A 19324-nucleotide genomic window follows, 5' to 3' on the forward strand; every position below is an offset into this window, starting at 1 on the left:
TACAGGCAGTCTTCCTGTATGCGCGCTGATAGGCGACCTGCTGTCATGTCATAGCGGCGCAGCGGGTCACTCTGACATGTGGTCAGAGTAGCAGAGGCAGACAGTTACAGGTGAAGTGGCCGAAGGTAAGACGATCGGTGGCCCCCCGGGAAGGGGGGGGGGAAACCACACCATACTACCTCTACAGACTGGGGCAACTATACGATCTATACTGGGGGGAAACTATACTAGCTATACTGACTTGGGAAACTATATTATCTATACTAGGGGCAACTATACTATATACTCTGCACACTGCTTTCAGATGCAAGGGGGTGGGGGTGGAGAGGAGAATGAAGTTCACAGGCTGAGGGGTGGAGATACAGAGCAGCTTTGCCTGTGTGTGATGATAAGCAAAACATGACCACAGTCAATGTATCACAAGAAGAAGTCATGTACGGTTGAAGCTGTTTGCAGCTGGATTTACTGTGTAAACCATCTACATAGACAAGTTTTTTGCTATAGTACATTTTTTCATCTCGGACCCGCTTTAAAGGAAATTTGGGGTGAAAATTTTAGTGCGTAGTTACATACCTGGGGCTTCTTCCAGCCCCCTAAAGTCTTCCTGGTCCCTCGCCGTCATCCCATGCTGCTGGGTTCCCTTGATGTCACCCTCAATGCTGCATGCATGGCCCCGTGCCTCCTCATCACAGCCCTGTCGCTAGCAGCATACTGCTTATGAGCAGTAGGTACATTTTTTACGGCACATGCGATCGAGTAGGCGCAGAGTCAGTACCACGCATGAGCAGTGGCAACTTGCCGAGTCGTGCAGCTTATGAAAAAGGGACACCAGGGCAATGGAGCAGCACGGAACATCAAGGGAACAGTAAGACTTCAGGGGATGGAAGAAGCCCATATGCTGTAAGTAACTTAACATACCCTTAAAGGGAAGGTTCAGGGACAATAAAAAAAATAAAAATAAAATCCAAATCCACTTACCAGCCCGTGGCAGGCAGGAGGTGCTGCGCAGTACAGCCCGGAGGACGTCCAATGACGTCAGCGCGCCGGCGTGAAACGCATAATGGAGCGCAGAAGAAGCCCGACCTGGCCGCCGGCCTGGCCAGGTCGGCCACCGGAGAACACCGGGAGCGGCGCCGAGGGCACCTCCTGCCTGCCACGGGCTGGAGGAAGCCCCAGGTAAGTGGATTTGGATTTTTATTTTATTTTATTTTATTTTTTTATTGTCCCTGAACCTTCCCTTTAAAAAGGACACCCGAGGCGAAAAACTAATGAAATAAACGATTGCATCTATCTTCCTTCTCCTAAAAATGACTTTTAAGATATTCCAGAGTGTTATTTTATGTTTAAATCTACTTAAGTTTAAACTGTTTTGTTGTTTTTGCTCAATGACACATTCATTGAAAGTATGCCAGAGCTTAAAATCTAGGAACTATTAACCCCTTTCTCTTTCCTGCTCTCATTTTATGCTAGGAAAGTGTTTTATAGTTGAATTTCTCATCAGTGAGGGTCACACTAATCACTTCCAGCCTGAGTCGAGACTGATGAGGACTGATGCTACGTATACACATGCGACGACAACGATCGTTCGTTGTCAACGACGAACGAACTTTTAATTGATGAAAGAACGACCTAAGTAAAGTTTTAAAAGGTGTGTAACGATCTGATCGTTAGAACGAACGTTACATCACGTAAAAGCAACTATTGCGCATAAATGAAAAGTTCCATGGAGAAATAGTGAAATGTGCATGTCAAGCCTAGTACGAACGATCGTTTACAACGATGTACTACTTTTGCAAATGATAGTCGTTGGGAAAAATCCACCAAGCTAGATCATTCGTTTTGAACGATCTAGCTCGTCCGTCGTTAGACTTCATGGTCGTTGGCTGCTTTTTTTCAAACGATCGTCGTTTGAAATGATCGGGGAACGATCGTTTCAAACGACTATAGTCGCATGTGTGTACGCACCTTGAGTCAGCCACTGACATACCTGATATTTAACCCTTTCAGGCAGCATAGTCATTTGTGTGCTAGGAACTGTACATACACGTTTATCTCATATCACATGTCACCTCAGGTATCCTTTAAAGCTTTTTTCACACTGCATTATGTTCCATTCACAACGGACAATATAACATGTATAGCGTGAAAGTAGTTACATGTTTATTTGCAGGGCTGTGGAGTCGGAGCAGAAACAATTTTTTGGGTACCTGCAGTCAGAGGTTTCAGTAAACTGAAGAGTCATGATTTTTTAACCAAATCCATAGCCTTTGTAAAAATTAGACTAAGGGCCTGTTCATACTTGCTGCGTTTGTAGAACGCGTATAAATTCAAAGAAACGCAAGTTGAAAAACGCATGCGTTTTTCTTGCGTTTGAATGCGTTTTCTATTGCGTTTTGCACAAACACGTGACCCAGGGGAAAAAAATGAATTATGGGAACCGCAGAGGAAAACGGACGCTAAAAACGCAATAGTACGCGTTTTTGATACGCGTCCATAGACTTTCATTGCGTCCGTTTCTATGCGTATCGCACAGAACTGCGTGCAGCAATGCGGATGAGAAACGTATGCGTCTCATACGCATACATGTGAACTAGCCCATTCAAAAGCATTAGGAGCCGTTTCTATGCGTTTTTTGTTCCAGTACGCGTTCCCTGAAAACTGCTAGGAACGCATATAGTGTGAACAGGCCCTTAGGAGTCGGACTCTAGGAGTTGGAGCAATTTTGGGTACCTAGAGTCGGAGGTTTCATAAAATGAGGAGTCTGGCTTAGTGCACACCAGAGCGGTTCGCAATCCGCTTGCAGGTGCCAATCCGCTAGGGTAATGTATTTCAATGGGCTGGTGCACACCAGAGCGGGAGGAGTTTTGCAGAAACGCATACTCCCGGGCTGCTGCAGATTTTGGATTGCGGATGCGTTTCTGCCTCAATGTTAAAGTGACTCTGTAACAAAAATTACAACGTTTTTTCTACCATCCTACAAGTTCCTAAACCTATTCTAATGTGTTCTGGCTTACTGCAGCTCTTTCTACTATAACCATCTCTGTAATAAATCAATGTATCTTTCCCCTGTCAGACTTGTCGGCCTGTGTCTGGAAGGCTGCCAAGTTCTTCAGTGTTCAACTGTTCCTCTATGCACACTCCAGTGTGTGTTTTATTTACATAAGCCAGCAGCTTCTCTGCTATCTTATCAGTGATAGAAGAGAGCTGGATAAAAATCCGCCTCTGGAGGCTGTGAAAGGAGCTGGTCTGTCACATACTGAGGAATTAACGACATAGGCAGAGCTGTCTGCAGGAAGCCTGTAATGTTCAGTGCATGAGAGAAGCTGGGGACAGAAGGTAAACACACACAAGTGATCTCTTGAGATTCAGAAGTAAGGCTGTATACAGCCTGCTTGTGTATGGATGTATTTTCTATGTGTGGACATGCTGTACATCAACCTACTTCCTGTTTTGGTGGCCATTTTGTTTGTTTATAAACAAACTTTTTAAAACTGTTTTTGACTACTTTTAATGCGGCGGGGAGCGGTGAAATTGTGACAGAGGGTAATAGGAGATGTCCCCTAACACACTGGTATGTTTACTTTTGTGCGATTTTTCTCTTTAAAGAGAATCTGTATTGATAAAATCGCACAAAAGTAAACATACCAGTGCGTTAGGGGACATCTCCTATTACCCTCTGTCACAATTTCGCCGCATTAAAAGTGGTTAAAAACAGTTTTTAAAAGTTTGTTTATAAACAAACAAAATGGCCACCAAAACAGGAAGTAGGTTGATGTACAGTATGTCCACACATAGAAAATACATTCATACACAAGCAGGCTGTATACACTCTTCCTTTTGAATCTCAAGAGATCATTTGTGTGTTTCTTTCCCCCTGCAGCTATCTTCCACTGAAGTGTCAGGCTGTTTCTTCCTGCAGAGTGCAGACAGCTCTGCCTGTATGTAATTCCTCAGTATGTGAAAGCCCAGCCAGCTCAGAGGATTTATCCAGCTTGTAAGAGAGAAGAGAGAAGCTGCCCTAATCTAAATAATACACAGGCAGTGTGCAGAGAGGGGCCTGGAGGGGGGAGATGCATCACAGAACCACAACACTGAAGAACTTGGCAGCCTTCCAGACACAGGCTGACAAGTCTGACAAGAGAGATAAGTTGATTTATTACAGAGATGGTGATAGTAGAACGTGCTGCAGTAAGCCAGAACACATTAGAATAGCTTTTGGAACTTGTAGGATGATAAAAAAACAGGATGCAATTTTTGTTACGGAGTCTCTTTAAGTATAGGAAAAACGCAAACCGCTCTGAAAAACGGCACTTCAGAGCGGTTTGCCAGGCAGTTTTTGTTACAGTAGCTGTTCAGTAACAGCTTTACTGTAACAATACATGAAATCTACTACACCAAAAACGCAAAATGCTAGCTGAAACGCTACAGAAAAGAAAAAGCGTTTCAAAATCTGATAGCATTTTGCGGATCTGCTAGCGGTTTTTGGTGTGCACCAGGCCTCTGAGTATTTTTTGTACTGGCTCCACAGACCTGGTTATTTGGGTTGAAAAAACAAAACAAAATATATACGTCCATTGAGTTCAACCAGAAAACAAAGCACAACACCAGCCTGTTCCCTCACATATCCCCATTGTTCCAAAGGAAGGAGAAAAACCCTTACAAGGCATGGTCCAATTAGCCCCAAAAGGGAAAAATTCCTGGATCAACAGCACTGGGCATTACCTAGTAATTATAGCCATGGATGTTTTTCAATGCAAGGAAAGCATCTAAGCCCCTTTTAAATGCAGATATAGAATGTGCCATAACTACTTCCTGTTTAAAATGCATTCCACATCTTAATCACTCTTAGGGCTCTTTCACATTAGACAACGTGTGCAGGAGCCGTTCTCCTGCACGCGTTGAATAGCCTGCGGCGTGTCGTTGGGAATCTGCGGTGCGACGCAATCAGCGGCGGTAACTATAAATTGAACCTGACAGGAAAACACCAGTTCCCGGCGTTTCAATGCTCCCGGGTGCGCCGAACCGCAACGCAGCGTCGGGTGTGAAAGTCTATGGACTTTCATTTTACCTTGGTTAACGCAAAGAATTGCCTTTGCGTTGAAAAGCAGGAAAAAGGGCTCTGGCGTGAAAGAGCCCTTACTGTAAAGAACCCTTTCCTAAATAAATGGCTAAAACGTTTTTTCCTCCATGTGCATATCATGTCCTCTAGTCCCCTGTGAAGGCCTAGGGAAGGAAATCTCATCTGCCAAGCTTTTATATTGCCCTCTGATGCATTTATAAATGTTAATTAGATCCCCTCTAAGGAGTCTTTTCTCTAGACTAAATAAATCCAGTTTAGCTAACATTTCTTGGTGAGACCTTCCATCCCACGTATCAATTTAGTTGCTCATCTCTGCACCTGCTCTAAGGGCTCGTTCATACTAGGGGCGTTTTTGCCCTATTTTCCAGCGCAGGCACATAAAATTGCTAAACGCTTGCGATTTTAGATGTGAATGAGGCCTGAAACTGGTGTTTTAGATGAATCCATTCAGCTATGTATCAGGACTTTATAGAACAAACAATTTCATGTAAATAAGGCAAGAGTGATGCAGGCTAGTGATGAAAGCCACATTACCTTTTACCAAGTCTGGTGTGAAGTGAGGGGCTAGTTCAATGGATGAGCAATTCCACCGCATGTCAGAGAAGGCCATCTGGCAGGTTAGTTTGGTCCTTTTTGCTGCTGCAACCACACTCTGCATAAGTTCCATGTTTCTTCTGCACAGCTGTGTCTGGTCAGGAACCAGTCCTTCCAACAGTTTGCAGTGTGCACTTTCATTCCAAGCTACAGAACTGCCATTTATTGTCAGACCCCTGTGAGGCAAAAATACATAAATAAATAATTATAGACTGAATTAATAGCAATGGTGTGACAAGAGATACCACTAAAATTCCAAAAATAAGCTATAAAAATGGAAACGCTCTAGCATACCAGGTGATCATTCTCTAAGGCCCTGTTCACAGTGGTCAGTTGCGTTGCACAATAATTCTGCATGACAACTTACTGCCCATGGGGCTGTTCTCAATACTGCCTTGTAACTGAGCATATTCTAATTCGCTGCATGCCGGCTTTGTATTAAAGTCTATGTCCAACCTCCATTGCTATGCAATAAAGAAGGTTCATGCACGCATGTTGAAGTAGGAGTGTGCTCAGTCACTGCAAGTAGGAAGATTCAAAGGTTTATGACCAAAAGCAGCACCACTCCTATTAGTCTCAATTCAAATAAAGTTTATTTAATATAGCTTCAAAACACACCATCAGTAAAAACATCTAAAAGTACAAAGGACACCTCATGTAATAAATAACAGTTCATGATCATAGTAGGTCACCTGAAAAAATATATAAGTGGTAATTAGTAAAAAAAATTCACCTGGATAGCTCAATATCAGGACCCCCCACTCTTGACAAAGCGGCGTGACTGCCGCGATACCGGTAGAGCAGTCTACCGGGGGCCTCTCCTCCTCCTCGGACACCTCGTTGTTATACTCCATCCTGGGTCACGTAAGCCTGCTCCATCTGTCACTAATTGCTGCGTTGTTCTCAGCATCAATCACTCAGGTCTCCCTATCCCCTTATTGGGGGCTTATTTATTCTAGCACGTTGACACTTTATTGTACTTATCACTGTTTTTTGCTATTTATTGTTTGTTGTTCTACTCAGTTATGGGTTATCACAATATGCACTTTATTGAGAGCTGACTTTCAGAACCCGGGTTCTATCCCTGTGGTAGCTCTGATATTGAGCTATCCAGGTGAATTTTTTTTACTAATTACCACTTATATATTTTTTCAGGTGACCTACTATGATCATGAACTGTTATTTATTACATGAGGTGTCCTTTGTACTTTTAGATGTTTTTACTGATGGTGTGTTTTGAAGCTATATTAAATAAACTTTATTTGAATTGAGACTAATAGGAGTGGTGCTGCTTTTGGTCATAAACCTTTGAATCTTCCAACCTCCATTGCTGTTAACAGTCATAACGTGTGCATTATGTAACTGACTACTGTGAACCTAGTCTAAGGCTTCTTGCACACCAAGACGTTGCATTAGGTGCCACGTTAAGGTCGCATAACGTGCACCTAACACAATGTATGGTGCTGCAAGAGCCGACGGTAGAGTGAGCTGCGTTAGGCGGCTCGATTCCTATAATGTCTCCCAGAGTGTCGCTGATTGGCCAGCGGGACCACGTGATGCGGAGCGAGACACTCCGCATCACGTGGTCCCGCCGGCCAATCAGCGCCCGCCAGTGCAGTGAATATTAAGTAGCCATGTGCGCAGCTACTGTAGCTGGCTCTCCCCGCCTCCTCTCCGCCCCCCACTGCGCATGTGCAAACAGTCTAACGCGGCTATAGCCGCTCCAACGCCGTAGCATGCTGCACTTTGCGCAGAACGTGCAGCGTTACATGTAACGCAACGTGGGCTGTGTGAACAGCCCACTTGTGTTACATTGCTGTGCGTTGGGGGAGCGTTACAGGCGCACTAACGTGCGCCTGTAACGTCTTGGTGTGTAAGCAGCCTAAGGGTTTGTTCACACTAAGGGCGCTGTCAGGATTTTTTTTTTAAGCACCAGCGGTTTTGAAAAATTGCCCTAAAAGCACTTGTGCAATGATTCCCTATTAGGCTAAGTTCACAGTGGGACGTTAAAGTCGAGCGTTAAAACAGCATTTAACGCAGTATAACTCACTGCAATGAAAAATCAATGCCCTGTTCACAGTGCACACGTTGCGTTGGTGTCTAACGCTGCACGTTAAAGGAGTTCTTTCGCGAAAAAAGTAGGCAGTTAAAAAATGTGACAGATGACAGGTTTTGGGCCAGTCCATCTTTTTAAGGGGGATTCTCGGGGGTTTCTTTGTTTTCAACAGCATTTTCTGAACAACAGTTGCAAAATCTAACTGACATAATAGTGTGCAAGTGATTAGGGAGGCCGGCTGGTATCTTGCTATTTTGGCAGTTAAACTGTTGTTCAGGAAATGCTGTTGAAAACAAAGAAAGCCCTGAGAATCCCCCTTAAAAAGATGGACTGGCTCAAAACCTGTCATCTGTCACATTTTTAACTGCCTACTTTTTTCGCGAAAGAACCCCTTTAAGTAAAAGTGCTGCATGCAGTGCGTTATACACGTTATTAGCTGCGTTGGACTGTTTGCACATGCTCAGTAATGACTTGGAAGCATACTTTTCATTGCCTGTATTTTTTACTGTATCTGCTGTATGCGACGGTAAAGCTGCGTTGCCACTTTTTGGGCGCGTTGCAAGCTTGCGGTGCGCCTTTAACGTGGCATCAAAACGCAACGTCCCACTGTGAATCTAGCCTGAGAGTGTTCCAATCTGAGCGGTTCAATTACAATCCGCTCACCAAAGCACTGCCTGTACCATTTTGGGGCGATTTACCTATAATGGCTGCGTAATATGTTGGCGCTTTATAAATACAAGAAATAAATGGCAAGTATAGGGAAATCACAAGATGCTTGAAAAAGCGCTTGGTATAGCAATTTCCCAAGCGCTTTTGAGAATACATACATTGAAGTCAGGAAGTGCGTGTGCGCGCGTGTGTGTGTGTGTTCAGCCAAAAACACTGGCGTCAGCGTTTTCGATTTTAGATTTTGCTCATCGCTAAAGGCACTGCAATTACCAAAGCAGTGCCCCTTTTCCGTAGGTGTGCTGCAATTTTCAGCCAATCGCAAACCCTATGCAGACCTATAATTTTTATCTCCCGTTGAAAATTGTGGCTAGAAAAGAGATGGAGAAAATCGCATTCACATTGCAGCAGGTTTTATGTGGGAAAAACCGTGAAATTGTCCATACACTGGTCATTGTGGCCATCAGATAGAGCCCTCTCAGATCATTATCAGAGCAGGATCTGCTTGACTAAATCCCTATACATCTTCCATCTTGTGCGATCAACTGATTCCAGCCAGAAATCGATTGTTTGGGAATAGTTTGTGGCAGGGTGGATAGAAATCAATGAAAAAAAAAAAAAAAAAAGTATTTTTTAAATAAAATGTTTGAGGAAAACATTACCATCCAAGGGTTATTACATCATGAAATAAAGCTTCATTTTTGAATACTGTAAAATAAGGGTCAGTCCACACCCGGTTGCATAACGTAACCCGCAGTTGGCTGAGGGGGTAGCAGCCAGGACGGGTGGCAGCAGGCACAGCAGCAGGGAGGGTGTTGGTGGAGGTCGCCCACTAGAGGGCGGCATTGCAGGAAGTCACGGGCGCATAGGAAGTAAAGTGCTTCCCCGCTCGCTTATATTACTTTTGCCGCACATAGCTGGAGAGGGAGCAGGGACAGGGGGGACCCAGTTGAGGGAGGGGGGGGTCCGCCCCCTCCCAGCCGCCCTGGCTGATACCCCCTCAGGCTACCTGGGGGGGGGGGGACACTTATAGGGTGAAGGAGCAGGCAGTAGGCAATGCGCATCTCCCTTCGTTTTGTGTGCAAAGTTCTCTGTGTAGCGGGAGATCCGTTTTTGCATTGTCCATCACTACCCCTTCGTGTATCAGGGATCGATCCGGGTCCGCGAAGAATTAGTCTTTATGTAGAATTACTGACAAGTGTATGGCCATCTCTAGAATACAACATCCATTTCCAGATGTACAGTGGTTCCCTTATCCAAGACACCCATTCTTCTCCCCATGCAATACAATTCTATAACCGGTCAGATCCTAGAAGAGAGCCTCATCTACACGGTACAATTTTCCGTCAGATTGGATCCATTAATAGCAGAGATCAGCAGCACCACGTGGATGTATTCAAGCTCTTTATTGCATAAAGATAGCGCCCAGGGACAGCGACAGACACTGTTTCAGAGACAAGCTCCTTCCTCAAGCTGTATAGGCTCACTCAAAAGAGATAAACAGAAAAGCATTTATATACAGTTTCAGTAGGGTCACATGGACCAATCAGATAACATTATAATACAAAAAAACATGAATATCCAATCACAGGGCAAAACATAATGAGAGGACCTGATGGGAAACAGATATGTAAATCAGCAGCCGTTATCACAGCATGATTTAAAAAGTGTCATAACTCCAATGGCCAATCAGCACTTACCAAGTCAAGAGGACCTGATGGGAAACCACAGCAAAGTCATAACGCTCCTCCCAATCTCCCAGAGGGCAATGCAAGAAGCGTACTGCCGAAAAACGGAGCGAATGACGTCATCCGTTTCCATGCGTAAAAGCGTCCTGGCAATGCGTAAAAACGTACGCATAGGATTTCTCAACAGCATCCATGCGTAAAAGCGTCCTAACAATGCGTAAAAGCGTACGAAAAACATCCATGCGTAAAAGCGTCCAAACCACGCACAAAAAAAACGCGAAAAAACGTACGCATAAAGTCAAATGCAGAACCATATAATAGCCGCTATGCCAAATGCAAAAAAAAACGCAAACTGGCGCATAAAACGCATATGATGCAGAACATGCTGACAAAGTCAGCACCATAAATCATCAAATGATGACCAAAAGCAAAAAATGCTAGTGCTGTGGTAAAGTAAGGCTGAGTGTGCCATAAGAGATAACCACCCTTATAGATAATTCGTTGTATTAGATGTAAAAAATACAACAATAAAGAGACCTGCACATCAAAAAATAGCAACCCCCAGAATACTCAGAGTGTAACCCACTAGGTTGGCCATTGGAGTTATGACACTTTTTAAATCATGCTGTGATAACGGCTGCTGATTTACATATCTGTGAGCCTATACAGCTTGAGGAAGGAGCTTGTCTCCGAAACAGCGTCTGTCGCTGTCCGTGGGCGCTATCTTTATGCAATAAAGAGCTTGAATACATCCACGTGGTGCTGCTGATCTCTGCTATCGATGTTTTGGGAGCTGCTGGACTACAGCGCCATATCAGCTTAGCACACGGATACCCTCACTAGGGTGCCTATCGACTGTGGTGTAACATAGATTGGATCCATTAGACAGATCATTTCCAATCAGATGGCGTTAGATGTTGCAATAGATTTGGGGTATTTATCAAAGCAAAATATAGCAACATTGATCTGAAACAATTTGGACATTACACACAATGCAATTTCTCATTGGATCTATCTAGTAGATCCGTCTATCTGATGGAAAATTGTACCATGTAGATGAGGGTTTACTGTAGGTGTTGAAGTACCGCAGTTCAGTTCTCTCACACTACTACTGTTAGGTGCTTTCAATGTTGTGAATGCTTTTGAATTTCCAATATTTCTGCATATAATATGACTAAGTGACCCTGTGTAACGATTGGTGTCAGCACGCAGAGAGAATCTGATTATTGGTGATCTGCAGCATCACCAAGAATGCAGATATATACCCGATTATTGATTATCTGCAGAATCACCGATAATACAGATATATTGCTAACCTCTGGACACCTATAGGTATGTGAGTGTTTGGTGCAACAGTAGTACTTTGAGTAATGCACCTGCTGAGAAGATGATCATAGGCAGTAAAGGAATACTGCTCTTGAGGACACAGGAACCTTCCAGCAGCCTGAGACTCTTCAAGGGGTGGAGTCAGGCTGGAGATAGGAAGGACCAGAAAGTGAGCTACACCTGAAGGTGGATGTCACTATCTGATCTGGAGACTATCTCTTAAAGGATACTGCAGCCTGCTAGCTTTATAGTGGAGCCGCTGTAGCGCACACGCAGGAGGCGGGGGGAGTGTCCGTACTTCTGGCGTCATGATGTGACGCCAGAAGCGAAGATTACAGGACATACTGCGCATGTGCGCCGCAGTATGTCAGGGGTCAGGAGAGTCGGCCAGTACCGGGAGCTGTGGCTGACGAGCGGGACCCGACAGCAGGGAGCGGTGAGTATGTCCTTTTCTTTACCTACACAATGCAGGTTTTATCTCTCTGCAGCCTTTCGGCTGCAGTATCCTTTAAGAGGAGAGATAGCTCTCGAGGTCGGGCACGTCTGGTCGGTAACACACGGACAGATAAAGTACAAAGACAGAAGACTGATTCGGTATCCAGGGCAAGCAGGGTTTGGCAACGAAGTATCAGATATGCGAGGTACCGAATCAGAGGACAGAGGAGTAGTCAGGAAAGCAATAAGTCATAACAGATATCAAACAATGCCTAGTCTGGGTGTGAGGTCTGTGGTCTCAGCACCCTGGAACTAGTCTGGAGTATAACACAAATGATAATACAGTTCCCTAGTCTGGGTGTTAGGTCTGTGGTCTCTACACCCCAATAGCCTTAGCATAAACAGAATAACGGTATAAGTAATCTGGCTCAGTGTGAATTCCCAGGTCCACCTGGTTCAAACACACTGCTGGATCTGACTAATGCTACGTACACACATGCGACAACGATCGTTCGTTGTCAACGACGAACGATCTTTTAATTGACGAAAGAACGACCGAAGTAAAGTTAGTTGTAAAAAGTATGTAACGATCACATCGTTAGAACGAACGTTACACCACGTAAAAGCACTTAATGCGCCTGCGCATAAAATTGTAAAGTTCCTTGGAGAAAAAGTGAAATGCGCATGTCCAGCCTGGTACGAACGATCGTTTCCAACGATGTGCCACTTTTGCTAACGATCGTCGGTGGTAAAAATCCGCCAAGACAGAACTTTGTTTTGTAGCGATTTGCCTCGTTCGTCGTTTGCCTTAATAGTCGTTGGTTCGTTTTTTGTAACGATCGTCGTTGGTAAAGATCGGGGAACGATCGTTACAAACGACTATAGTCGCATGTGTGTACGCACCTTAAGGCCTGAGTGCTTCCACATAGTGTTCGCAACGGCAGACAACTTGCAACTGGCCAGCAGTAACTATATATGGAGTAGAGCTCTCCAGCACCACCCTTAATTGATCAACCAATAGTATCCTGCTCTGGAGTCAGCTGATCGGCGTGATCAGCTGATCTCTCCATGCCCAATATTATTATTATTATTATTATTATTATTAATTTATAAAGCGCCAACATATTCCGTGGCGCTGTACAAAGTATGAAACAAACATGGGGTACATAATACAGACAATGCTATACACCAGAATACAAGATACATAATTAGTGACAAAATACAAAGAATAATACAAAGTACAAATTATAGAAATGACAGTGATAAAATTAACATGATGAATTAAATGTATAATGGTTACCAAGACACAAAAGGGGGAGAGAGCCCTGCCCTTGCAGTATAAGAGTTCTGCCTCTCAGCGCGCGTATTCCTAAGCCTGTGTGCACTAACAGACTCAGCCACACCAGACACACGCTGCCGCGTGCAAAACGCCGCGCTGGACGCGGAACCAGCCGCCTTACTGTTATTACATGCGGCGGCTTTTCTGCGTTCTGCCGTTACAAGACGCACGCTTCCGGGTGCAAACCACTGCAGTGGACGCAGAATCAGCCGCCTCCTCAGCAGCACACACGCCGGCTTTTCCGCGTTCTCTCACACCCTGTAGTGCATTCATCCTTACATACACTGAAGTGGACATTTTGGCACAAAAATTAAATAAATATTTCAGGTAAGTTTTAATATACACAGTGCTTGCTCATTTCAGTAAAATAAGCTAAAGTTACATACTGCACCTCTGTGACAAAAGTATGTAAACCTCTAAGATTGTCAGCACATTAAAAAGGGAAAATAAGGTGGCCATACGTTGATTTTGTGGCACGATCGACCATCCAATGAGATATTTTTATTGAATCAAAATCAGTGCACAACAAGCCAGCCTGATCGAAGATTCTACCGATTTTAAATGTATTGCCTGAGCATGCTGGAAAATATTGGGCCAACATGGTCAATCAGGTGTTCAGCGGTAACAGCATGAGATATTGCAACGACCAACAATATCCCGTGAATCTCACAAGCTGCCAGGCTATATGCAACTACCATGCAGTGACTGACAGCAGTAGTTCATAGTTACACCATGGTCTCAGTCCAATCACACACACAAAAGCCAAAGTGAAAAAAAAATTACAGATCACAACATGTTAAAGTGGACCTGAACTCATAAGTCCTCTCTGCTCTAAAAGATACACAACAGCATACTAACCTTTAAACAAAAAACATCTTTTTTACAGCTGATACAAAGCCTAAAATAAGTTAGCACAGTTTCTACTTTCTGATTCATGGGAGCAGACATATGTTTTACAGCCTGTGCTATCAAATGGAAGCGGAGAAATGTGAAACGGGAGGACCAAATTACAACTTCTGATTAGACACAAATGAGGGGGAACTAAAGTGGATCTGAACTCTTGCACAGGACAGAAGGAAAAATGGAGAGAGAAATGCACCCTGTATATATTTAGAGAGTTTAGCCTGTCTAATTCCCCCTCATTTGTGTCTAATCACTAGTTGTAATTTGATCCTCCCCTGTGTCACATGACTGCCTATGGCAGAGATGGCAGATAAGCCCATTTGAAAGCACAGGCTGTAAACAATATGTCTGCTTCCGTGAATCTAAAAGTAGAAACCGTGCAGATTTTTTTTTAAAGATTTATATCAGCTGTAACAAGGAAATGTGTTTAAGGCTGGTTTCACAGTGGGACGTTAAAGTCCCAGGTTACAGCAGCCAGTAACGCAACCTAAACGCCCATACACACGTCGGATTTCCGCGGACGGGTCGTTCTAAATGTCCCATCGTTCGCCCGCTAAATCAGGCGTGTGTACAGACTATCGTTCGCTTGATAAGAGTGAGTTTGAGCGATTCGCCGGGCGGATCGCTCAAACTCACTCTTATCAAGCGAACGATAGTCTGTACACACGCCCGATTTAGCGGGCGAATGACGGGACGTTCAAACGACCCGTCATTCGCGGAAATCCGACGTGTGTATGGCCTTAACTCACAGCACTGTAAAATCAAAAGTGCCCAAGTTGCGTTACATAGTATAACGCAGCACGTTTAAACAAAGTGCTGCATGCTGTACGCTATACTGGGCTAAGCAGCGTTAGACTGCTTGCACATGCTCAGTAATGTTGGAGTAGGTCTCCCCTCCTCTGTGGCCAGCCACATCGCTAATTAAGATTCACTGCACTGCAGAGACTCGTGGTAGGACTGTAGTGTTGTTCCGGATCATGAACGATCGTTTCAAATGACTATAGTCGCATGTGTGTACACACCTTCAGTGAAAAAAAAAAAAAAAAAAAAAAAAAAAAAAAAAAGTCTTGTACCCAGCTGCCAAATTAACCAAAATGTCATGTCAGCAGGTGCCTGTAGATGCTTGCATGACTATAATCTGTTAAATAAAGCATCCGGTCTGTGGCCAACAAAACCTACTTTAAAAACGTAACTTTCAGATCTTACGTTACCCATAGACCTTAGAGTAAAAGTCTGAAAGGTAGCCTGCAGATGCTAGCATACCATCTGAACAAGTATCTATAGACAGAAGATCAGAGGTGAGAGGCAGGTTAAGCAAACTGATGCTGCCATTTGTACTAAAACTCTGAAAACTTGTACACATGCTAGAATATTTTCCCCTAAATGATCTTAAGCCCCATCTACACAATACGATTCTTTGTGCGATTGTATTTACGATCTGATTAAATCCGACATGTCCGATTGAATCGGATCGTAAATAGAATCGTAATCGAATCGCACAAAGAATCGTATCGTGTAGATTGGGCTTTAGGGTCTTATTACAGTAGATAGTTTATGAACAGTCTACAGCTATCCTGATCAACTCACTACTGAGCAGCCTGTTCAGTTCTATGGAAAGAATAGGAGGAAAACAAGCAGGAAAAATACAATAGCAATCTGCAAAGGAACTTCCAGTATAGCCGCTCACTCAACAGTGGGGGAAAGTCACCTTTACAAAGACATTTGCCTGACATAATGACAAATCATAAATTTTAGTGACAAACGTATCTCTATGTGGCTTAACCTGGCTGTTGAAGCAATCCAAGCAAAAACTGTCAATATTGGCTTATGGATTTACCATGTATATGGGTGGGGCAGAAATACAGAGGCAGAATGTCAGAGAAGAAGTTAAACATTGTATTTAGGGAATAAATGGTCTGACTGTTGATAATTGTTTTTTTCTCTTTTAAATTCCAGCTTATGCATTATATAAATGTAGGCGTCATACACAGTAGATTTCTAAGTTAAGTAGGTACGGGGGGGGGGGGGGGGGGGTAAGGGGTTATGGTGTTCATGTTAGTAGCCAACTGGGGAAGGCAAGACTCCCTGCTACTGCCTATAGAGTGCGCCCTAGAGGCTGCAGCTCTGGCGCTTGTCTGCAAAGAGTAAAGCACAAACGTGGGTGAACTATGGACATGGCCAGCTCTAGGACAAGACAATCCGGTAGTAATGATCACTCGCCCACTCTTTCTCCACTGATCACATGCCTAAAATTACCAACCAGGCACTTTATCTCATGTATGTAGGTACCTTTCTGTACCTTAATTCATCTTTAAACAATTACTGTAATCTATAAAAGCCAACTGGGAGCTGAGGGAACAAACATCAAATAGATAAAGCAGATTATCTAGGACTGCAGCTGATTGTAGCTCAGCATCATATGGCAAGTAGACCGATAAGGAATGTCTCCTGTAGTGATAAGGAAACATGAGGTAAAGTTAACAAATACAATGCAGCTTAAATGCTTAATTGGCAATTTGTACAGACAAGGGTTCCAGGCTACTCCAGAACAATGCCCTGCATCCCACTTTTCAAAAACATTTTTCACCCTCCCATATAAAAGACAGTGGTGGCTAGTAGTAGATTGGAGCACACCGAAATAACTGCATAAGGGCCAAACTAGAGTCTGTGGAAAAAGGTTGTGCCATGGCAGAAGCCAGCCTGATGGCAATAGGAAATTGCACCCATTTGAAAGGAATAAACAAAAAATGCATTACGTGGTGTGTTTTTTTGCATTGCGGGAAATCACATGCAAATCTTACAAGTGTGACCTCTGTCTAAGGACCCTTTCACGCTGAAAACTGCAATCACAATCATGTTGCACTGTGATTGCAGGTGCAATCTGTGTGCGCGATTGGATGTTTCAAATGGGAAAATCGCTAAATTTGTGATTAGGTAAAAAAATAAAATAAATAAATAATAAATTAATTATTAAGACTTATTATTTACATTGCTCTGGGCATCACGATTACTGTGTTTATCCTGGTGCCCGGCAACCTGCATGTACTTCTAAAATCAGACCAAAGCGCATACAGTGTGGAAGGGCCCACGATGTTGGTAAACACAGAATCAAGAAGTTGATGGGCTTCACAACCCAGATGGTGTAATCAGCAAGAACCATTTCCAAGAACACAAACTCTGTTTTGACTAGATCTTCCACATATAGCGCATTTACTACAAAACTGTAGCAGCATACGTGCTACCCACAAATTTGCAGCTCGGAACACACTAGACAGAAACCCTTGCGTTGTGGAAAACCATACATTTTTTTGCACACACTGAAAGTCTATGGGTCGCATTAAAATAAATAAATAAATAAAAAATAAAAAAAATGCATCTCATTGCGTTTTTCAGTGTGACTTTTTCAAAATGTACAACTTGCTGCATGAGTCTCTGTTCCCATTTGCCACCGACCACATGCGGTCAGCGGGAGCGTGTAGTGTCCTCTCCAATGGTCCGCTGTGGTCAGGATGGATTGGTTACCACCATAGGATATATGGGAACGCATCCACCTGTCTGGGATTATCGCAGATGGCACAGAAGTACTGTCCACTTACTGCAATGCCCACTTCCACTAGGGCCACAAGGCACACGGCGGCACTTCCTGGTCTGTGGGAACGCTGACGAATCCCATAAGCTGTGCCATGCACGGCTATGGGATTCGCAGCCTTCTGCACGGAAACTAATAGCAATGTCGGCCAAATCGCTAAGGTAAGTGATTCAGCCGGCAGCGCCATAGTTTCCTATGGCAGAGTTTCCCTGTTTGCCTGTGGGGAAACTGCGAATTCAGCCCAGTGTTTGCTAAAATGTTGGAACACCGGTTAACGCGCTAGTGGAAACGGGCCCTTACGCAGTCTGAGTCTGTAAAAATGCACATGATGTATTTCAACAGAAATGCAGAAGATTTGCATTTTTACATGAATTTTAAAAAATGAAAAATATTGAAAATAATGCAAATGCATAGAAAAGCGCACAAGGCAGAGAACTCATGGTTTTCTGCACAGCCAAGTGTGCTCCCAGAATTAGAGAGAAAGAGTTGGCTGTATCTAAACTTTATGAACTAGTGTGACCTTAGATAGACCATATACAGGAATATCAGTCGTTTCAGCAAATAAAGTAGTGTTGTAGCCCAATAATAACCCTTTTTACTGTCAGATCTTACGAAAAGAAATGAAAAATAGTGAATAGTAAGATCACCGTTTTAACACATTAGGTACAGGTACAAGCGCTAGAGCCATCATTAACCACAGATATGGATATACTTACAGCCAATGGATGGCGCCGCAAGATACGAAGCAGAAGGAAAGTAGAGTGATCCCAATGTGAAATGAAGCCATTCCAGGTAATCGAATACACCAATAAACGTGAAATAAAAATCAATATGAGCGGGTGTATAGAGGTGGCATCCACCAGAAAGCGTGTGATTCCAAATACTAGTGATCAATGCAGTGTGCCCGTCTCAGCAGCGTCCATCCTATAGCCCAGCTGTCACTTCCCCTCAGCGGCAGACCTCCAGCTAATAAGCTGCTGCAGCTCTCTCTTGCTTTTATGCCTGAGTGATGTCAGCCAGCCCGCCCCCCAAGCAAGCCCAGCTCTATTCAGGTGAGACTGAACAAGTGTGAACTCCCTGCTGTACATAACAATACAATATAAGGATGCTTCTGTTTCCTGTACTTACACTGATGTCCGCTTACCTTTATTTCTGGAAAATGCTTCAGCAGATTCTCACATCATTATCAAGTGAGCGCTAAATCCACCCGGGAGTCGCCCAAACTACTACTCCACCAGCAGAGCCCATATCACCAATACTGTGACAGAAATGGGATTATAGCACAAACTGTGTCAAATGTACATTCATTACAGGGATAACTTCGGTTTCGATGACTATATTGGCGTGACATCTCCTCCCATTTGCAGTTACTTGTTAGAAGTTGAGTAAAAACTGGCAAATGAGCTGGGGGGATAATCCCATACATACCCAGAAGCGTGTCAGTTGTGTAGAATCGACTCTGCTGAGGAATGAGGTATAGGAGCTCCTCCACACGTTTGAAAATTATTCAGGTTCATTTAATTACATTTTATTTTCTATGCTTATGCTAGGTACACACAAGTCAATTTCCTGTCAGATCAACAGGTCGAACCAATAATTTCCGACATGTCAGTCCTGATTGATAACGGGATTGTTTTTGTGATCTGAA

The 19324-nt window shown here is 43.7% G+C and overlaps 1 protein-coding gene across 2 annotated transcripts in view; it reads right to left on the reverse strand.

Annotated features, from left to right (window-relative positions):
• Positions 1–19057, reverse strand: part of LOC137527174 (protein Wnt-11b) — a 33369-nt gene extending 14312 nt beyond the window's left edge. Inside the window, exons 1-2 of one of the 2 annotated variants that reach the window (XM_068247647.1) lie at positions 18821–19057; positions 5615–5850 (exon numbers count right to left, since the gene is read on the reverse strand). In XM_068247647.1, coding sequence (XP_068103748.1) covers positions 5615–5747 — 133 coding nt within the window. In that variant the 5' untranslated portion in view covers positions 5748–5850; positions 18821–19057. Of the gene's footprint in view, positions 1–5614; positions 5851–18392; positions 18622–18820 lie in introns of those variants that run through there. The other variant, XM_068247646.1, reaches the window with a different exon arrangement.
• Between the last annotated feature and the right edge of the window lie 267 nt (positions 19058–19324).

Source organism: Hyperolius riggenbachi, chromosome 8 (genome assembly GCF_040937935.1).
Source record: "Hyperolius riggenbachi isolate aHypRig1 chromosome 8, aHypRig1.pri, whole genome shotgun sequence".
Taxonomy (NCBI): Eukaryota; Metazoa; Chordata; class Amphibia; order Anura; family Hyperoliidae; genus Hyperolius; species Hyperolius riggenbachi.